Source organism: Schistocerca cancellata, chromosome 5 (genome assembly GCF_023864275.1).
Source record: "Schistocerca cancellata isolate TAMUIC-IGC-003103 chromosome 5, iqSchCanc2.1, whole genome shotgun sequence".
Lineage (NCBI taxonomy): Eukaryota > Metazoa > Arthropoda > Insecta > Orthoptera > Acrididae > Schistocerca > Schistocerca cancellata.
This window is the reverse complement of record NC_064630.1, coordinates 528,943,919-528,966,773: the sequence shown is the minus strand read 5'-3', so window position 1 is coordinate 528,966,773 and position 22,855 is coordinate 528,943,919. Positions and strand designations below refer to the sequence as shown.

At 43.4% G+C, this 22,855-nt stretch overlaps 1 protein-coding gene across 2 annotated transcripts in view; it reads left to right on the top strand.

Moving 5' to 3' along the window:
- Positions 1-354: 354 nt before the first annotated feature.
- LOC126187791 (zwei Ig domain protein zig-8-like) overlaps positions 355-22,855 on the top strand; it is a 185,548-nt gene continuing 163,047 nt past the window's right edge. For both annotated transcript variants that reach the window (XM_049929064.1, XM_049929063.1), the window contains exon 1: positions 355-524. In XM_049929064.1, the coding sequence (XP_049785021.1) occupies positions 473-524 (52 nt within the window). In that variant the 5' untranslated portion in view covers positions 355-472. The remainder of the gene's footprint in view (positions 525-22,855) is intronic.

The following is a 22,855-nucleotide window of genomic DNA, read 5'->3' as shown; positions in this document are numbered from 1 at the left end:
GTTACTCGTACCTGCTTTGAGACAGCAGAGCAATGAACGTAGTACACTACCCACCAATTTGACACTGACTGCGCGCTGCTTTCATGTTACCGCGGTTTTAACGACCCGCAGGATGTTGTGTGCGAGGTGCCAACTACTCGCAGACTTCGGTCCTGCGGGAGCGCGACTTGTGGACGAGTGGTCAGTGGCAGACGCGCTCCTCCCGGGCTGGCCCGGCGCCCGAGTCGTGCAGCTATCGACCGCGCCCCACTGCTCGGCCCGACGCCGGCGCGTGCGCAGTGCGCGCGGCGGGCGCCGGCCGTCGCCCAGCTGCCCTCTGCCGGCAACTGGCAGTCGCCTCCGGAGCGCCGCTGCTCGCGGAAGACCCAGCCCTGCGAGTGCGAGCGCCGCCCAGCCCAGAGCACGCCGCACGCCGCACGCGGGCGATGGCGCCGCAGTCGCAGCTGCAGCGGTAACGCCCGCCCGCATCGCCATGGTCCGCGGTCGCCTCTTCTACACCGCCTCCGTAGTGCTCCTGCTCGCAGGTAGGTGTCGCACCCGAGCACAACTATTGTTTATTGCAATTGACACTTGTCTATTCGCGAATCTGGCGGTTAAACAGTACTAACCTAGAATCGAGACGACCGTCAAAATACAGATCAAAGAGGCTACTGTTTATCTTCGATTTGGCTACATATCCAGCGGAATCCGCTCACCATCACTTTCCGATATGCTGTTCATCTCATTGTTTATGTCGGTCGCCCTTGCGAAACACAAATGGTTTCATTTCTAAACCCTCAAAATATTTCAGCGCAGCTAAGTCATGGACTGGATGTGTTCTTTATTTGCTGACATTTCATTCGAGCTACAATGTCGCTAACATAAAATTTAATATTTCCATCGTAAAATATTTTTATTAACGTAACAATTTAAATGCTTTGTACACCACCTTCAGAAATTGAACACTTTGCCACGAATACCAGAGGTGCCGCTTGTGTTATTGCAAATGATATTGACTTCATACTCGTAGTCAAGCTTTTTATGTTGATGATGCTGCATGTTGTTGTTGTGGTCTTCAGTCCTGAGACTAGTTTGATGCTGCTCTCCACGCTACTCTATCCTGTGCAAGCTTCTTCATCTCCCAGTACCTACTGCAACCTACATCCTTCTGAATCTGCTTGGTGTATTCATCTCTTGGTCTCCCCCTACGATTTTTACCCTTCACGCTGCCCTCCGATACTAAATTGGTGATCCCTTGATGCCTCAGAACATGTCCTACCAACCGATCCCTTCTTCTTGTCAAGTTGTGCTACTAACTTCTCTTTTCCACAATCCTATTCAATACCTCCTCATTAGTTATGTGATCTACCTATCTAATCTTCAGCATTCTTCTGTAGCACCACATTTCGAAAGCTTCTATTCTCTTCTTGTCCAAACTATTTATCGTCCATGTTTCACTTCCATACATGGCTACACTCCATACAAATACTTTCAGAAACGACTTCCTGACACTTAAATCTATACTCGATGTTAACAAATTTCTCTTCTTCAGAAACGCTTTCCTTGCCATTGCCAGTCTACATTTTATATCCTCTCTACTTCGACCATCATCCGTTATTTTGCTTCCCAAATAGCAAAACTTCTTTACTACTTTAAGTGTCTCATTTCCTAATCTAATTCCCTCAGCATCACCCGACTTAATTCGACTACATTCCTTTATCCTCGTTTTGCTTTTGTTGATGTTCATTTTATGTCCTCCCTTCAAGACACTGTTCATTCTGTTCAACTGTTCATCCAAGTCCTTTGCTGTCTCTGACAGAATTACAATGTCATCGGCGAACCTCAAAGTTTTTATTTCTTCTCCATGGATTTAAATTCCTACTCCGAATTTTTCTTTTGTTTCCTTCACTGCTTGCTCAATATACAGATTGAATAACATCGGGGATAGGCTACAACCTTGTCTCACTCCGTTCCGAACCACTGCTTCCCTTTCATGTCCCTCGACTCTTATAACTGCCATCTGGTTTCTGTAAAAATTGTAAACGATGCTGCATAAAGCTTTGAAACCAATCACATGTTAATAAAGATACCTTTTGATCCAGAGACAAATTAACTAACAGTATTGCATCGCCTGTAATCAATTGTTGACGGGATGTTAACGCTGATCTTCCTTTTCGCCAACAGTATTGCAATCGCTGCATCCTAGGGACGATATCACCTTTCCAGTTACAGTATTATTAAAAAGATATATGGCTATTGGACTCTGGTAATACATAATTTCTCCCGAAAATGTTCTTCGATACCTGTCTTTAATTATGGTGCTCCTTCATTTTTAAGGACTAGTTCTACTATTTTCTTCCACGATTGGTTTTAACTATGTTTCTCCTCTCCTATGGCTGAGAGAAGAACTTGGTAAAGCTTTACATAGTTTCGCCACAGCCCACGGTTGCACCTGCCTTCAATGACGCAGCTGCGTTGAAGCATTTTCATGGTGTAAAAACAGATCTAAAAATGTGCATTACAAAGATACACCTCGACCAATAGTTTAAACATTTGGTATGATGTTTTGACAATACCACAATACGTCGACACTGACGCTTCCGATGACTTTCGGCATAGCAGCAGCGAATGATACTCTACATCGAATCCTTCTTTACCTATGAATTATCCTTCACTCTACTTTCATTGTGTAACATTCACGTTAGCTCTCACACAGAGGCAACACTCGTGACATGACAATGAGGAAAGTAGTCTCTGAACTGTGTTCCTTGTTTAGGAGCAAAAAGAGAACTAAAGAATCAGCACAAGTGGAACGGATCAATATGAGATTAGTTGAAATAAATAAATAAGCAATAGAAACATATATTATCCTGAATGTGGCAGACGAAATATTATGCCTGTAACAGTACTTCCTTTGTGGGAGAATGTCAATAAATCAGGTTTATTGCTTGAGGGAGCTGTCGAGTCTTTGATGTTTCTTGTGTCTTTCATTTTTCCTCGTGCACTGATTCGGGATGTGGCCCTACGTAATACTTGCGTAACTACCCCACCACAAATTTAACAGTGGCTCAATCCAATCTTTTGATCTCTTGCTTTTCGTGCGTAATTCCATCTTGTCCTGCCCCTCGTGGGAAACACCATCTGAATGTAAGATTCCGCTGACGACTGAAGAACGAGAAATCGTTCAGAGCCGGCTTAGAAAGATAAAACTGAAACCGCCTGAAGACCGAACGGTTATACTTAATTCACCGACACTTTTCCGCCTCACCATTCCGTATTAGAAGGGAAGTCGAAATTACATTAAATTTAGGTGCCAATGAAGTAAAATAATAAAAACATTTCCCTAGTATGATCAGAAGTCGCCGTAGAAGTATTCTTTACACGATAGCCGATTTCAGTCGGTCAACTTTGTTGGCGGTACGGAGGTGTTAGGTAGACTGATCGAAGTTGCAAACAAAGTATTATTCTAACAGCTGCTTCTGGTGATACTTGCAAGTGGCCGTTCTTAAAATTGATCCAAACCATGGAGAACAAGCTTCTAAAATTATTCTGTGTTTTAAAATCAGACATCAGAAACAGCATTGTTTTGAAGGATAACTTAGACCTGGAGAATCCGGATGAAAGAATAGTACTATGAGCATTACAGAAGGAAGATAAAAATAATTCAGACAGGCAAGGTATTAGACGAACATGGATAATGCACTCGTGCATAAAGGTATGCTACAGAAACTCTTTCTACAGGGCGAGACAAGACAGTTGGAAAATTTTGAAGTAACCAACAATCTGCTGAAAAGAGAAGTCAAATAAAAAATTGTTGGTGCAAACGAAGATCGAAATAGTTGAACAAAATTATCGAGAATGCACTGTATATGTAGAGGTGGAAAGATAAGTAGCATAGACTTCCAAGGTGGTAATGGAACACCATGTTAGAACAAACATCAGGAAGCGGCCGTAAAAATTTGCTTGTAGCTTCTCTTGAGAGGAAATCTGTCTACATTCCGTTGTTTCCATAAATAATACACTACTGGCCATTAAAATTGCTACACTATGACGATGACGTGCTACAGACGCGAAATTTAACCTACAGCAAGAAGATGCTGTGATATGCAAATGATTAGATTTTCAGAGCATTCACACAAGGTTGGCGCTGGTGGTGACACCTACAACGAGCTGACATGCGGAAAGTTTCCAACCGATTTCTAATACACAAACAACTGTTGACCGGCGTTGCCTGGTGAAACGTTGTTGTGATTCCTCGTGTAAGGAGGAGAAATGTGTACCATCACGTTTCCGACTTTGATAAAGGTCGGATTGTAACCTATCGCGATTGCGGTTTATCTTATCGCCACATTGCTGCTCGCGTTGGTCGAGATGCAATGACTTTTAGCAGAATATGGAATCGGTGGGTTGAGGAGGTTAATACGGAACGCCGTGTTGGATCCAAACGGCCTCGTATCACTAGCAGTCGAAATGACAGGCACCTTATCCGCATGGCTGTAACGGATCGTGCAGCCATTTCTCTATCCCTGAGTCAACAGATGGGGACGTTTACAAGACAACAACCATCTGCAGGGACAGTTCGACGACGTTTGCAGCAGCATGGACTATCAGCTCGGAGACCACGGCTGCGGTTATCCTTGACGCTGCATCACGGACAGGAGCGCCTGCGATGGTGTACTCTGGTGTACTCACCGACGAACCTGGGTGCACGAATGGCAAAACGTCATTTTTTCGGATGAATCCAGGTTCTGTTTACAGCATCATGATGGTCGCATCCGTGTTTGGCGACATCGTGGTGAACGCGCATTGGAAGCGTGTATTCGCCATCGCCATACTGGCGTATCACCCGGCGTGATGGTATGGGGTGCCATTGCTTACACGTCTCGGCCACCTCTTGTTCGCATTGACGGCACTTTGAACAGTGGACGTTACATTTCAGATGTGTTACGACCCGTGGCTCTACCCTTCATTCGATCCCTGCGAGACCCTACATTTCAGCAGGATAATGCACGACCGCATGTTGCAAGCCCTGTACGGGCCTCTGTGGGTACAGAAAATGTTCGACGACTGCCCTGGCCAGCACATTCTCGAGGTCTCTCACCAATTGAAAACCTCTGGTCAATGGTGGCCGAGCAACTGGCTAGTCACGATACGGCAGTTACTACTCTTGGTGAACTGTGGTATCTTTGTTGAAGCTGCATGGGCAGCTGTACCTGCATGGCCAGCAGTACCTGTACACGCCATCCAAGCTCTGTTTGACTCAATGCCCAGGCGTATCAAGGCCGATATTACGGCCAGAGTTGGTTGTTCTGGGTACTGATTTCTCAGGATCTATGCACCCAAATTGCGTGAAAATGTAATCACATGTCAGTTCTAGTACAATATATTTGAGCAAATGATACCCGTTTATCATCTGCATTTATTCTTGGTGTAGCAATTTTAATGGCCAGTAGTGTATAAATGTTGTGTGGCACTTTCGTGCATGGATAGCTGATGATCACATAAAATGCCTCAACCATTTGTTTTGATCTGATCTTTTGCGATGGGATAAAAACAATATTTAATATTGTTCATCAAACGTCAATATTGAATATTATTGTGGTCTGTTTAAATGCGAGGGTTGGAACTTCAAAGTTTTACTGACCTTCAAAGAGCACCTCTCTCTCAGTCGTTATGATCGTTTTCTTTGACCGGAACCGTTACTATTCGGTTGAGTAGCTCCTCAATTGGCATCGTGAGGCGCTGTATCCACTACGGCAAGGCCGTTGCCCCGATACGGTTTATTACCCCACATTTATAGCAACGTACGGCAGCCAGCGAATCGTCACGCCAATGGAAGTAATTTTTATGGTTATCCTTATTTACATATTTTGACGACAGTGTCTCCTTGTAATTTCTAGAGCCAACAGCTGTTTTGTGGATAGGTCCAACGTTGCACCGACCTGATGGAAATAGTATTCCATAATGCTTATGGAGCATTTAGAAGTGACGATGGGCCAATGTTGGACTGTGTACGTGACGGCAGGCATTACTCGCCGTTAAGGTTCCGCTCTACCCCGTCTGCCCACTGCAAGGGACGGTCGCCGTGTTGTGCATCAAGCGCATCGAAACCCCTTCACGTCTGCACTTGCCATCCGAAAATCAGTAATGGAATCCCTGAAACAATCTGTGTCACCCCGCAGCATCAGTCGGAGCCTAACACCTGCTACAGTGGGGAATCATCGTCCCATGTGTGGCCTGCCGTTAACACCACAACTCAAACGGCTGCGACTGAAATGGTGCCGTGACCACGTAGCAACCAATGCTGATGAGTGACGTCGGAATGTGTTCATCAATAAATCGTGCTTCTGCACGCCCCCCCTCCCCCTCCCCACCCGGATGACATTCGTCGGTGAGAATGGCAGTAACCTGGGGAGAGGTGCCTTTCTTATAATGAATGTTACTCCTGGCATCCATCAGGTTGTGATGAGCCATCGACTCTTTCTTCAGGTCATTGGCGATGGTGATTGACGGAACTCTTACTGCACGATGGTACGTCAGTGACACCCTGCGTCCTCGTGTGTTACTTCCCATGCGATAGTGTTGTTATGGTTCAAATGGCTCTGAGCACTATGGGACAACATCTGAGGTCATCAGTCCCGTAGAAGTTAGAACTACTTAAACCTAACTAACCTAAGGACATGACACACATCCATGCCCGAGGCAGGATTCGAACCTGCGACCGTAGCGGTCGCGCGGTTCCAGACTGAAGCACCTAGAACAGATCGGCCACAACGGCCGGCTGATATGCTGATTTTGGAAGGGACAATGCTCGTCAACACATCTCTATCAAATGTCTGCGTAGTTTTGAGATAGTCTCGTAGTCAGCTAGGGCCCAAGGTCTGTCACCGAAGCCAGCCGCGGTGACCGATCGCTTCTAGGTGCTTCAGTCCAGAACCAGGCGACTGCTACGGTCGCATGCCTCGGGCATGGATGTGTGTGATGTCCTTAGGTTAGTTAGGTTTAAGTAGTTCCAAGTTCTAGGGGACTGATGACCTCAGATGTTAAGTCCCATAGTGCTCAGAGCCATTTGAATCATTCTGTCACCGATAAACATGTGCCGGACCAGCTCGGACGTACCGGTATCCAGGATGTCAAGAACCTGTTACAACAGCTGTGCGCCAGCTTGCGTCAATGCAGAATACAACAACTTTCGATGCCCTGCTCTACTAACTCAGCGCATGCATTCAGGTCAGAGGGCGTGCAACGTCATACCGATAAGAGGGTTCATAGTGACAGGTTATGGTAAATTCACTCGATTCTGTAGTCCTCGAAATAACATCGCTTACCCTCTGAACACGTGAAGTTCCTGATATAGTTAATATAATACATGAGCCAAAGACGTGAACTGAAATTTGTGCAGGGACGGCATTGGACTAGGGACTTGAAATTAACGATGCAATTTGAATTCGCACTGTATCCGGACACTTACTAGTGGATTTACTCCCTTCGTTCAACACACTATAGCCTGATTAAAATTACTTGGTAATTGAAATTTCACACGATCGAACTTTCTTCTTCCAAGAGCAATCAACGTTACGTCCAAACTGTTCGCTGTTGACAAGCTGTCGCTTATGGTCTGTTCACTTCCACTATTTGGCTACTGTTATATAAGGAGCTTGCATATTTCGTAACAGTCGTGTGTGTGGGGGGGTTCGTGAAATCGGAAGAAAAATGTTCAAATGTACGTAAAGTCTTCCTTTGGTCGTCCTCCCTCCTCATTCATTTCAACTGGAAACTTCCCTTCTTGTGAAGGCGATGGAGAAACTGCAGCCTTCTTCAATGATCCTGACTTCAACCACCGATCCATGTTAGAAGTAATAAACTGGTCAAAAATCGACTTGTGAAACAGGTAGTGCACTGACAAGGCAAGTTTAACATTTAATGATGCCTGGGGCCGCATACGTGCCAGCGAGCGCTGTGATTGGTCGACAATGCTCGCTCCGCGCATGCGTAAAAGGTTTCAGCGCATCTAGCGCCGTGAGCCAGCGCACAAACGACCCCCGTATTGTTGCTAAACAAACAATCAGAGAAGCCGCTTTCTTCGGCACTAAACTGTGTATATGTTCTCACTTAGCAACAGCAAAGGCTGCTTGGGGACACGACCTGAAGTAAAAGTACACATGGTTTTCACACGAAAAAAAAGTGATGAATTTGATTTTCACATTTTTATTCAATAAGTTTACTCATTATTTTACACGATTTGGTGAAAGGGGGCCGCAGACTCCCTAGAAAGAGCCGGCGGAACCCTAAGGGGTCCGCGGACCACAGGTTGCGAAGCCCTGGACTAGGGTAACCTGTGCAGCTACGTTAAGTGAGCTTTGAAGACATCAACGCAGAGGATAAATTGTTGTATTCTGTACGCCTTACCACCAGCAGTATCCAATGGCGCTTGAAGTTCTCAGAGCAAATTTACTGTTGTAGGCCAGCTTACTGTTCTACTTAAATTTTACTGTGACGTACAAATAAAATTTGAAGTTGTCATTGAAAGTTGATAAAGGAAGAAAATATAAAATAATGATTAATTTAGTTAGCTGCAACATTCTTATTTTTCCAGTTTACAATTGACATTGAAAGTATATTATAGTACTGTCAAGGAAGCGTCGCAAGCCATCGTAGTGCACTGCATAAATCATCAGCACAGTTACTGAAACTTAATATTATATTGGAACAAATTATTGAATAAGAAGGATGGTAGCTCTTTCACACTTAGTTTGAACTCACCCCTAGTTTAATATTCAGTAACTTTTTCAGTTGTAGTACTTACATATTGCTAATTTTAATAACAGCCTTTTTCAGAGTTTTTGTATAGACATTAGCTCTAAACCGTCTTGCGTTGACGTGAGATGATTCGGATCAAAAATCTTTCCTCACTCTCTGTGACGGTACATATGTTAGTATAAAGCTCACCAACTAAAGAATGAATCAAGTAACTATAACGCTAATTGCAGATAAAATTAAAGTTTGAGCACACTAAACTGTTACGTTTTATTCACTGTATGGAAGCTCTGCAGGTTTCGCAGCAAATATACTTCCAGTATCTTTGCCACATTATCCCATGTTTTGCTCATTAATCTAAACTGAACCGTACGTCTCAAGGCCTCGGGAAAGAAAAGCGATTCAGCTCATGTGTTAGCGAAAATTCTTTCTTCAGCTCCGTCTTTCTTTGAGATTCGATCAGAGTACTACGAACTACTGCTTGTGCCTTGCTGAAGAAGAGATGGTCATCCAACTACGGTGGTAGACGCTAGAAGAGTGGCGTTGTGCAACATGGTATGATTTACTGTTAATATTCCGAAATCGTACGTTCCTATAGTAGTCACCGAATTTAGTGCTTCTCCCTACGTATATTTCGCAGAAATACCATGAGGATAAAATTAGACAGATTCGACCTCACGAGGAGGCTTATCAACAATGGATCTTTCCGCATATCATTCGGTACTGGAACAGGGAGACAGTAGTACACAAATTCTTATCCATCAGACACCACGAGGTGCCTTGCGGAGTGCAGATATAAATGTAGACGTAAAAGATAATATCCGCTTTGCGTAATCTATGAAATCATGGTACTCAGTCGTCGTCTGAGGAGGGCACTGATAAGACGTTCTTACTGCCCTCTTACTGACAGCTATCAAGTGACAAGAAGATACTAAAAGACCTACCTACTTACGTAAGACCATTATCTTATTTCAGTATATTACACGATTTAGTAATAGTAGGGGTATCTCATTCATACAGCGTATCCCGGAGTTTTAAATGGTGTGCTCCAAAGAAAATCATTCGACGTAGCGAATAATACATCATACTAGGATACTAGTTTTCGATGACGTAAGACGCAGTTAAGTGAGGTTGCGCTGAGTCTGTTGTCACTCTCGAAAAATGAAACATGAACAAGGATTTTGTCAACATTTGGAATGATTGAGTGATTCCGATCAAACAGATTTTGGTCGCTTTTTGAGATAAACACGCCCCAGTTGATACTCATGGCTCATTTCCCGTTTGATGAACGTGCTCACGGGCAGCAATATCCCCAGAATCCTACCCGTTGTTCTAAAGTAATTGTTCGAATGCTCTGAGGCCATTTTTAATGCAGAGAACCCGATTTAATTTGCGCTAAAAATCTGTCTCATGGTGATAAGCTGTGAATGATGATGCTGACACTTGTCGCTTGTGCGCAACTTGCTAAAGTTCTCCAATTCTTAGTTTACCTGCTTTGAGATTTGTACATCATGGCTTCAATCTCTCTACGTATGCAAAACACAATCCTTGTTTCCTTGTTACTGGGAAAGAACCATTGTAATACACTTTGCTGTATGGTGAGGCGGCCTCCATAAAACTGCATCAAGTTAAAACAATGTTGTCGTCTCTAGCGAAGGAAACAGCATTAGTGTGAAATTTACTCTTGGTGTTAACTGTGACCCATTAAGTAATAAACGCTCGATCGATCAGGCAACAGTACCAGAAAGACCGCCTAGGTTTCAGCTTCTGCTCTAAGAGAAACGAAGATCAGTCAGACGAGTAAATTATTTCACCTGTTTCATATTTCGCCTCCGATGCTAGCAAACTGTTTCTTTTGTTTATGCGAGGATGATATCTTACATCGATTAGTATTGACTCGATTGCCCTCGCGTTATAAATGACACAAATAACCTTCAGCCAGTTCCAGAAACTCTCCTTACCGCAGCACTATATGCCGAGCTCTGTGTGAATGTACTATGTTGTAACTATAGCATGAATTCTTTCTGCGGTATATTTAACGAAAGTTGGGGGACAGTATTGAAATTTACAAAAACTGAAAAGAAAAAGCCGGCCGGAGTGGCCGTGGGGTTCTAGACGTTACAGTCTGGAACCGAGCGACCGCTACGGTCGCAGGTTCAAATCCTGCCTCGGGCATGGAAGCGTGTGATGTCCTTAGGTTAGTTAGGTTTAATTAGTTCTAAGTTCTAGGCGACTGATGACCTCAGAAGTTAACTCGCATAGTATTCAGAGCCATTTTGAAAAGAAAAGCAGCTCCAAACAGCAGTAAAATGCAGTGCCCATTCCTAAGAGGAAGTATACAGGTGTTTTTCTCTTTTCTGAAAAGCAAAACGCCGGCCGGTGTGGCCGTGCGGTTAAAGGCGCTTCAGTCTCGAACCGCGTGACCGCTACGGTCGCAGGTTCGAATCCTGCCTCGGGCATGGATGTGTGTGATGTCCTTAGGTTAGTTAGGTTTAATTAGTTCCAAGTTCTAGGCGACTGATGACCTCAGAAGTTAAGTCGCATAGTGCTCAGAGCCATTTAAAAGCAAAACAGCAGGTCACATCGATAAAATCATAATTTTATTACAGGTTACTTCTTACGATAAAGTAAGAACAAAGACCAGTGTTAATAATGATATAAATTAGGAAGAAATAGCGCCGTTTTCAGTTGCGAACTGACAGGTTCATGATCAGGTGACTTCGTCTTGCATTAGTGGTAGACGTAATAAGACATACTGTTTTCTTAATTCTAGATCTGCGTCCAATTTTGTTTATAGAGAGGTTTCAGAGACTTTTATCGCAAGTTTTGGTTTCACGATAGCAGGTGTTTATTTTTTATACGTTTTTATCACTGCACTATTTTGCTATGGTTAACAAGTTCGACATAGTTCCCACTAGAAATACAATAAAGTTTTGCCCTTTTAAGGTCGATTTTGCGTCAAGCCTGTGACTGATATTATCTGTGCCTTCTTCGCTGTGTTTTAATTTAACGGGCTCGCTATCATACGCCGCGGGCCCACTCAACCATCCTGAGGCCAACTGAGGAGTTACGTGACTCAGAAGTAGCAGATCCGGTCATGAAAACACAACGGCCAGGCGACTGGCGTGCTGCCCCTCCACATACGCAGTCATTGACGCCTATCGGTGAGGATGACACGACGGTCAGTCGATACAGTTGGATCTTTCCGAAGATCTTATCTTAAGTACATGAACATCTAAATATCAACGTAAGTTGTAGCTCAAAAACACGTTGGCCTTCAATAAATGGTTATTGTATATAAAAATTACTGTAATAGATTTAAAAATTTCAGTTTCGCTCTGCATAGAAGAACAAAACTGTATGCCGTCAATAAGCTAGATTCCCGCGCCACCCTTTCACTGCAGTCTTCATAGCAGTAGTTTCATATAGAGTCCTGTTGCTACCATAATTCGCACAAAGACATTTTACCAGATACTGACGGCCGGAGTGGCCGAGCGGCTAAAGGCTCTACAGTCTGGAACCGCACGACCGCTACGGTCGCAGGTTCGAATCCTGCCTCGGGCATGGATGTGTGTGATGTCCTTAGGTTAGTTAGGTTTAAGTAGTTCTAAGTTCTAGGGGACTTACGACCACAGCAATTGAGTCCCATAGTGCTCAGAGCCATTTGAACCATTTGAACCAGATACTGTCTCTGCCAAACTGCTTGATTTTAGTAATAAAAGTTGGCTCCTAAAGGGCAGGCGGCAAGTCAGTAACCCCCTGATACGTGATACTTTGAACGACCCTTCACGTAACCGGGCACTAAGCTCAGGGATTTTTACTGAAAATCAAAAAAAAAGTTTTTTGTTTTAGTCCAATGATTGGTTTTGATGCGTTCGCCAAGATTCCTCTCTTGCGTCAACTTCTCCGCTCGCCAGCCAGGGCAACATAATTACAACCTGACTTCAAATAATTAATTCAGAACAGTGCCCCTGACTAAAAAAAAGTTTTAACAATAACCTATACACTTCATTAAGCACTTACCTCACAAAAATCTTCATTACACGAACTATTGCAATACAGCGACCGCCAGTACTGTCAGCTAAGTATAAGAATCTAACTACGGAAGGCCTTAACTTCTAATAGGGATATGGTTAGCAAAGGAAAGATTTTGTTGCGGAGCAAACAATGTATTTACATTAATAATGTGGCAACCAGTTCAAAAATCGTATAATATATAAACGTCCGTGACATCCAGGTACAGAAGATTATATAATAATCGACAAATTACATTTCCATGACGGACACACGTATAGATCGTCCGCTCGAGCTAACACTTGAAACCTCTAACCTCCATCACCTCTGGAAATTCTCTCCCCACGTCCTTCACTGCTGGCTGTTCACATCCAAGCGCCCAACAGTACTTCCATAACTGCTGGCGACTAACTTCCAACTGCCCAACACTAAAGGCGATTAACTTCCAACAACGAGTCCAACCAGCGACAGAGTCTCTTGTAAAGAAAGCGCAGTCAGAGATCCAACGCAAAGCGCTACACAGCGCTGCCAACACAGAAGCAGCCCACTTACATGTTCTACAGGTGCCGAAATTCACTTTGTGGGACGGTGTTCCATGCTATGCATCCTCTCCTATTTCTCTTTCCTCCCTCTCACTATTTCATCACACTCATTTCCTCTTTCACCTGCCTCTTTACAACCTGTTCGTCTTTCAGATACGGCCTCATCCCCTATTCATCTGTATGTATGTCCATCCTTCTAATTGGAAGTTCGAGGGACTTTGGCCATTCACTTATGTAATTAAATTGAACACGTACAGCCGTCCTTATTACGTTGTTTATCATAAGGCTACCAGTTTTGGTGCTGCAATGCACAATCTTCCAGTTTTTGGGACGGAGTTCCATGCCTGTTACACTTGGTTGGTCAATACAGGGATGGTTAATGGTGTTTGTGGCTGACGCTGTAATTGTCGTCCTATGATATGCCATATGTGCTCTGTTGGCGACTAATCTGATGATTCAGCAGGCCACGAAGCAGAAGAAACTCTCATCGGAAAGCACATCGGAGCTCTACCCTGGCCTCAAATGGGCTCTCGCTTGATAACAGTTAAGTCGCACAAATGGTGCTGGTTTGGGGCCAGTGGAGTGCACGCTGCGGGGCGCCTGGTTCAGAGCTGTCCACGAAGTAATCGATCTGTAAAAGTTTTGTGTGCCACTGTGATGTCAACTGCTCTACAAATTGTTGCTGCAAACGCAGTACAATGAGTCACGGCCATACCGTGAACACGATGGTCTTCCCTCTCAGTGGTGCCACGTGGCCGTCCGAAGCCCAGTATTCTTGCGACTGTATATTCTCGTGACCACCGCTGCCAGCTGTCATGCACAGTGGTTACGTTCCTGCTAAATATTTCTGCAACATCGCAGAAGGAACATCCAGCATCTCGAAGCTTTGTTGCACGACTTCGCTCAAACTCAGTGCGGTCTCGATGTTCAAAATGTTCAAATGTGTGTGAGTTCCTAAGGGACGAAACTGCTGAGGTCATCGGTCCCTAGACTTACACACTACTTAAACTAACTTATTCTAAGAACAACACACACACCCATATTCGAGGGAGGACTCGAGCCTCCGGCTGGAGGGGACTCGCAGTCCGTTACATGACGCCTTAAACCGCGCGGCCACTCCGCCCGGTGAGGTGTTGATAATGGCGTCTTTGTCGATTTAAAGGCATTCTTGACTAACATCAACTCGCCACGTCCAGTCGCAAAGATAACTAACGCTCACGACCATTACAGCGTGAATTTAAAACAAACCTGATTTGTAAACGCATAGTGGCGCTACTAGCGCCACTCTTAAACGATTTTTTCGAAATCTCAGTAGACATCATCTTTGTTGCGATTTCTTTTCCGTCAGAATATAAACAAAGTAAGTGATGTCCGCAATTAAAGCTGCAGTTTCGAAACGCCGGAGAAAGAGAACCACTGCTCAAAATGACGTCAAATTGGAACAGCACATTACTGACGCAGGGGAAACGTCATAGAACCAATACAAATTTTTAACGGAAATTTTACCAGTATATGAAGCTGTAAGTGTTTTAACGTAAATGTTGTCTGTTAGAAACTGCAGGTGATTCGCAATCCGAAGGCTGTGGTTTGAGTTGCACATTACACTGTTCAGTGGGGTTGACTGCACAAGTTGGGCAGTCGAAAGTTGTAGCACTGTTAGGTAAGCACCTCCACCAGGGCAATGTCGTACCATTTCGGATGGGAAAAAGTGGGTTTTTAATTGTCCTAATGCCAAAAACCTCATAAAAAGCAAAAAAAAAAACATCGGTCTTTACTTCTTCTTGACCAAAACCGCTTGAGAAGTAAAGTGTCATCGGTTTCTAACTGTCGTGAGACAGGCGCAAGACATGTTCAGTGTGCTGTCCACCGTTTTCCGCTATAAGCTGAAATCGAGAAAACTGAATGTTACACAACACATCGGAGTGTTTCTGTGGGGGTGGGGGGGAGGGGGGAGGGGGGGGAGGGGGGGTACGTTCAGAATGCGTTGCGCAGCGCTAGCCTTCAGTTCAGCTGCGTTCGTAATTGGAGCACTGAACCCATCTTTCACAGCCAGAAGTCACACAGATTAAGATCAAGTGATCTGGGAGGCCAGGATGTAGGGAAATGATGGCTGATAATCCTAGTATTTCCGAAATGGCTCTGCAGCAGCCGCTTCGCTGGCTGTCCAATATGCAGAGGAGCGCTATCTTGCATAAAAATGATCCTATCCACAAATCAACGCCGTTGAAAGGTTTAAATGACACTGTTGCGCAAAAGACCCTCGCAGACGTTTACCAGCGTCGGTAAAGGTAACAGGACACGCAGGACTCATCTCCAAAAAATACGGCCCTAGTAGTTGATGGTTGGAGGCACTACATCGTTGTTGCAGGTAGTCTGCAAAAACCAGCTCGCAGATGTTGGCTACTGATGAATGGCGTTAACCCCTCAGCGTCATTTAAAGCCTGAATATCACGCTCTGAAGCATCGAAACTGGTAGCCTTACAATAAATAACATCTTAAGGACGGCTATAGGTGTTCGATTTTATTACATAAGTGAACGGCCGATCTCCCACAAACCTCCAATCAGAAGGAGGTGAACAGTTAGTGAGCCGCAGGTGGACAATGGATAGGTTGTGAAGAGGCAGGTGAAAGAGGAAATGAGTGTGATGAAGTAATGGGAGGGAGGAGAGAGAAATAGGCAGGAGAGGTAGATTGCGAGAGAGATTTACATATATATGTGCGCAATATATGTGACTTACGGTGATGTGGGTAAAACTGCGGATAAAAAGCTAGAGTTAAATATTAATGGCATGACTACACTGACTCATTCTGTGGTAAACATCAGTTAGCAAAATAGTTAATTTAGTTGAAAGTATTAAATACTAGACACAACTGCTAGTAAGTCGTTGGACGTCCTATAGCAATGAAAATGATAGTAACAATTTACTTCGAAAATTTGTCTTATGCGTGCCCAACTTACACCTTTTTGTGATGTCTTCAGTGATAATTGCTTATTGTTTTGGAAAGTTACGAAAATAAAATTATTTTCCTAATGTCTAAAACTGGGTATAAAAATTAAGTTTACAATAAGATATTAATCGATATAATTTTCTTATGAAATGTGTGTCATCTATTTGGACTAGGAGTATAGAAGTATTTTTTTGTTACGATCTCTTGCAGAATTTTCACAGAAAATTTCGATAGATAACTATTTATAAAAAATAGTGATTGAACATTAAAAATTTCCTCACGATCAGTAGGAATTTCCACACATTAAGTACGTACAGATGGTGAAAACTGTTTCTGTGTCAGTGATAAAGGGTATGTTAAGGACAGAAGAAATGGGATTCTTGTTAGTAAAGAACTGTTTGTTGTGGTGTATTAATGCGGGTTGTATCTCGGGCTTGAATGTGACATGTTTCAACAGAATCGAACAAGCAGTGATTGTGGACGAGCAGTTTATTGCAGATGCGTTCAATATCAAGATCTACCGTAACGTAAAGGAGAACTGCAAATACGTTTGGTAATCAAAGAGGTTCCGTTATTGCTGGTAACATGTAAGGAAGTACATATTTGTGTCCACAGACATTTATATTCCTTCTTTCCACCTTTTGAACAGTTCTCTACTACAAAGGTTTCTCAGCACAGCAGACAGACACATATCATTTGTGTCTAGCTGGTATTCTTACAATTTATCATCTCCAGCAGCAATATTTTTTCCCTGACATCCACACTGCAGACTACGGTAAATCGAAGATACATATGTCATCTGCCCATACGGCGAAGCAGAGCGGCAGAGGTTCCATGTGTAACAAAAATCTGCAACGAAAAGAAAATACAGTGCGATTCCACCCTTGGACGTGAAGCTCAATACCACTCCCTGACCGAGTGACGTGGCGCATAGTTAGCACACCGGACTCGCATTCTGGAGGAGGACGGTTCAAATACTGACAGGCCATCTTAGGAATAATATAATTCATTGCATTTTAGAAAAGCAGAGTAGTTGCAAACAAACAGGTACTGGTTGTTTTGTGGTGTATTTATTCCAAACGACATGTTTCCGGCTCTGCTCATCAGATTCCCTGGTGTACACAGTATAACACTAATTAGTTATACATTTCATTTAACACCAAATGTTTGCAAGAAAGCGTAAAATCGAACTAAGTGTAATAAACAGTACGTACCATTTCATAGCGAACATAAGTTCGACAGCTTGTTCCAAAGGTGTTCCACATACAGAAAGACATTTTCACTCTGCAGCGGAGTGTGCGCTGATATGAAACTTCCTGGCAGATTAAAACTGTGTGCCCGATCGAGACTCGAACTCTGGACCTTTGCCTTTCGCGGGCAAGTTCGGAAGGTAGGAGACGAGATACTGACAGATGTAAAGCTGTGAGTACCGGGCGTGAGTCGTGCTTCGGTAGCTCAGATGGATGCCGGCACGATAGCTCAGCGTGTTCGGTCAGAGAGCCGGTTGGCCTCTGTAATAAAAAACTGAGTGGAAGGATCAACCACCGAACTTGAACAGGATGTCTTGCGACGTCCGCAACGACCAAACACAACGATCAATAACAAAAAAAAATAATAATAATAATAATAATAATGCTAGAGCACTTGCCCGCGAAAGGCAAAGGTCCCGAGTTCGAGTCTCGGTTGGGCACACAGTTTTAATCTGCCAGGAAGTTTCGTGTTCCACATAATTTAAACTTCGAGAATGGGAAAGATGGTCGTGAGAAGGACTAGAAAAAATTGCCACTTCAGTGCGCTCGCACTTGCTAGGTAAACCACACGGTGCAAGAGGACACCAGATTAAGGCATTGCGTTTGTCCAAATGTCGATATGTTTACTAAAAATTTAAACAGTAACCAGTAACAACTAAACGTACATGTTGTGTGCCTGCACATAGGAACATTAAAACACACATTTCTATAGTACCAAATAGCAGAAAATACATTACAAAGTTGTAGAAAAAATATTTTATCTCTGTCTGGAAAGACATGACTTGTAGTAGATTACACAATAATATGTTTAGATTTGCAATTACACTTCTCGAGCATTCGTCAAACATAAAATCATAAGAATTTGTCCCATCCTGTGGTTTATACGAGTAATTGCGGCTATCCATATGCCAAAATGTCTGCCGGTTAAAACAGTAAAATACAACAAGAAATATACGTATAGGGTGCCTGCACGTAAGCACAATGAAAGAAGCATCACTGTAGTCCACGGGCACGTGATTGTACCTTTCAGCATGTTAAAATTATTGTTGTATTGTTTACGCCAGGAAATCTGATGATGGGCAGAGCCCGAAACATGTGTGTTTGAACAAATGCACCAAGAAAACAACCTGTTTGTTTGCGACTAATCAACTTTTCCAAAATTCAGTCAGTTATATTAATAATAATGGTCACATACCTCCACCGGCAGTTTCGGGCCAACATACGTAAAACATCTTAGGTGTTTTCCGATTCCTCTAAATCGATTAAGGCGAATGGCAGGATGGTTCCACTGAAAGAGCACTGCCGATTTCCTTCACCATCCTTCCCCAATTCGAGCTTGTGTGTCTCTAATGCCATCGTTGTCGACAAGACTTTAAGCCATAATCTTCCTCCAGTCTGTAGCACTGCCAGTGGTACACTACAAGATAAGGTTTACTGTAAACCAACCATCATCGTCCGAACACCACCATCAGCCATGTCAGAAATGTTTTGTTCAGCAAACTCTGACCATCTGAACAAGGAGGGTATATGAGAAAGCAAAATGTGAGGGATCTTCATAACTCCTCCCCTCCCAACGGATATGGCAAAAAAACACTAAAAAACGCTATAAAGCTCAACAGGAATACCGACAGAGAAAATGAAACTAACAAGGGAGCCATTGAAAAAGTACGCATCGTGTTATGTCTGGAGGCACAGGGACACTTGTTTCACGGTCACCACAGAATGCAGAACATGGTAACATTCACTGCGGATACTACAAAAACGCGACACTGCCAACCAGATCTAATTAAAAGTATCCAGATATCTATCAATGCACGTTAAGCCAAGGCATAACCAGCTTTCACCTTTATGGCGCCTAGAACTACACAGAGAACAGTTTCAAAAGTGTGTCTAAATGTCTGAGGAGGTACTATAGCCTATTGTTACTCGAGATCAAAGACCAGAGAAGGTAGTGAAGGTGAACGGTGGGGGTTTGGAATGAAGTCGACATTCTCTTCCCGAAGGTTCCCATTGAGTTCAGTTGCAGAAGTTCCATCTGTACATTAAAGGACTGCACAGGAGTGTGCACCGGACTGCCACAGGATACAGCGTGATTCATCACTCCAGAGAACTTGATTCCAGTCATCTAATGTCCACTGCGTACGCTATTTGGTACGGGTCCCACACAACTGAGCAGTATGGGTAGCACAAGTTATTCATAAGCACTCTCCTTTCTAGACTGATTGCACTTCCCCAGTATTCTACCAATAGACCACTTCACCGATAACTGAGCCTTTGTGATCATTACCTTTCACATACCTACAAAGTGTTCCACCCAGATACTGAGTTGGTAAATTCCATATGTGACAACGATATTATAGTCATAGGATACTATATTTTCTAGTTTTTTGAACAGCACACTTTTACGTTTGTGTACATTAAAAGGAAGTTGCCAATCTTAGCACCAGTTTGAAATCTTGTCAACATGTGATTCAATATTTACGCACCTTCTTTCAAACAGTACTTTATTAAAGATAACTGTTTCATTTTGTTATAAGTCTGAGATTAGTATTTTAATGCTGCCCGCTATGTTATTAATATACAGCATGGACAGCAAGGGTCCCAACACAATTCCCTGAGGCACACCAGAAGTTACTTCTACATCTGACGATGTGTCTCCACCCAAGATAACGTGCTGCATCCTCTCGAACCAAAAAAGTCCTCACTCCAGTCACAAATTTCACTTGATGCCTCATATGATCTTGCTTTTGAAAACAAGCGTACGTGCGGTACCGAGTCAAATAATGTAAAGTATAGTCGGAAAAATTTTCACCTAATCCTGAAGGTCAAGTCTACTCTGTTTCTGTAAAATGTTACAAAAGGTTGTTACAGACGTCTAGGTTGTTATTCGTTGATCTAAAGTTTTTGTTGCAACTAGTGATAGAAGATGGTGGAAAATAGGTATTATCGTGTTGTTATTAAATGTTTTCATCGGAAAGGGTGCACATAAGCGATCACAGTCGAACTGAAGAAAGATAAAGTACGCAATGTTCTAACAATGAAGACTGATCACTAGCTAAATAGTTGTTGGATGATGCTTCTACAGTAAATTTCATCACACGGGGAACAATTGAAAAAAAATTTTTAAGGAAGATGAAAGATTTTTCAAGCAGAAGAGATCTGATAGTGTTACGCTCCGGGACAACGAATGTGCTACATACTCTTCTCAAAACTCGAAATGAAATACTTGCAAGTGCGACTAGCTCCACAGTTGCTAATTTTTGACCAAAATCTTATGTGAGAGAAAATTTCATTTCAGAAACTAGTACCCACGATTTTTGTTGCATTTTAGGGAAACGATTATCATGCCTTCATCAGTGTGACTATCACACTCCAAAGTAATGAGCAGTGTGGTAGTACCACTCCGTCGGCTTACCTCTGAAATTTGAGTAACCAACTCTACTTATATGTCTAGCTACAACAACTGAATAAAATATGCTAGTTTGATTAATGCTACTCAACGATATCTCGGAAAGCTCAACCGCTCACATTTAGTTACATAGAAATGCAGGGTCCAGGATTCGTGGCGATAGCAACACGAAACCTATTATTTGGGCTCGCCATGAAACACAATTTATCAGCATAGGAATCCTGGTAAAAACGACGTATTTCGTTAATAACCTTCAGAACGGAACCTATGACTGGACAAACGCACAGCGACGGAGAAATCAGCGAAATAATCTGGCCAGGGTTTTGCTGCACACTGAGAGCTTGCTTGCAAACTGCAACGTGGTTTGCTGCGGCGACAGTGACTTCAGTGGGTCACGGACCTGGCGGGAGGAGAGACGGCCGTACTGCACGTCTCCTCTCTGATACCGCCAGTATGCAAGCCCCACCTTAACTCACCACGAAAACCGTCAACCTCCCTTCGGCGGTTAGATTTACAGAATCTCTTGCGCTGGCTACTTCCATGTTGCCAACGAAACTAGTGTTGTAAGCACGCTCTTCCCACTAGAAACATCATGTCCAGACACTCCGGGATGATGATGGCATTGAAACAGAGGATGACAAGCGTAAAGCTGAAATACTAAACACCTTTTCCAAAGCTGTTTCACAGAGGAAGACCGCACTGCAGTTCCTTCTCTAAATCCTCGCACATCGAAAAAATGGCTGACATCGAAATAAATGTCCAAGGAATAGAAAAGCAACTGGAATCACTCAACAGAGGAAAGTCCACTGGACCTGACGGGATACCAATTCGATTCTACACAGAGTACGCGAAAGAACTTGCCCCCCTTCTAACAGCCGTGTACCGCAAGTCTCTAGAGGAACAGAAGGTTCCAAATGATTGGAAAAGAGCACAGGTAGTCCAAGTCTTCAAGAAGGGTCGTCGAGCAGATCCGCAAAACTATAGACCTATATCTCTGACGTCGATCTGTTGTAGAATTTTAGAACATGTGTTTTGCTCGAGTATCATGTCGTTTTTGGAAACTCAGAATCTACTATGTAGGAATCAACATGGATTCCGGAAACAGCGATCGTGTGAAACCCAACTCGCTTTATTTGTTCATGAGACCCAGAAAATATTAGATACAGGCTCCCAGGTAGATGTTATTTTTCTAGACTTCCGGAAGGCGTTCGATACAGTTCCGCACTGTCGCCTGATAAACAAAGTAAGAGCCTACGGAATATCAGACCAGCTGTGTGGCTGGATTGAAGAGTTTTTAGCAAACAGAACACAGCATGTTGTTATCAACGGAGAGACGTATACAGACATTAAAGTAACCTCTGGCGTGCCACAGGGGAGTGTTATGGGACCATTGCTTTTCACAATATATATAAATGACCTAGTAGATAGTGTCGGAAGTTCCATGCGGCTTTTCGCGGATGATGCTGTAGTATACAGAGAAGTTGCAGCATTAGAAAATTGTAGCGAAATGCAGGAAGATCTGCAGCGGATAGGCACTTGGTGCAGGGAGTGGCAACTGACCCTTAACATAGACAAATGTAATGTATTGTGAATACATAGAAAGAAGGATCCTTTATTGTATGATTATATGATAGCGGAAAAAACACTGGTAGCAGTTACTTCTGTAAAATATCTGGGAGTATGCGTGCGGAACGATTTGAAGTGGAATGATCATATAAAATTAATTGTTGGTAAGGCGGGTACCAGGTTGAGATTCATTGGAAGAGTCCTTAGAAAATGTAGTCCATCAAGAAAGGAGGTGGCTTACAAAACACTCGTTCGACCTATACTTGAGTATTGCTCATCAGTGTGGGATCCGTACCAGATCGGGTTGACGGAGGAGATAGAGAAGATCCAAAGAAGAGCGGCGCGTTTCGTCACAGGGTTATTTGGTAACCGTGATAGCGTTACGGAGA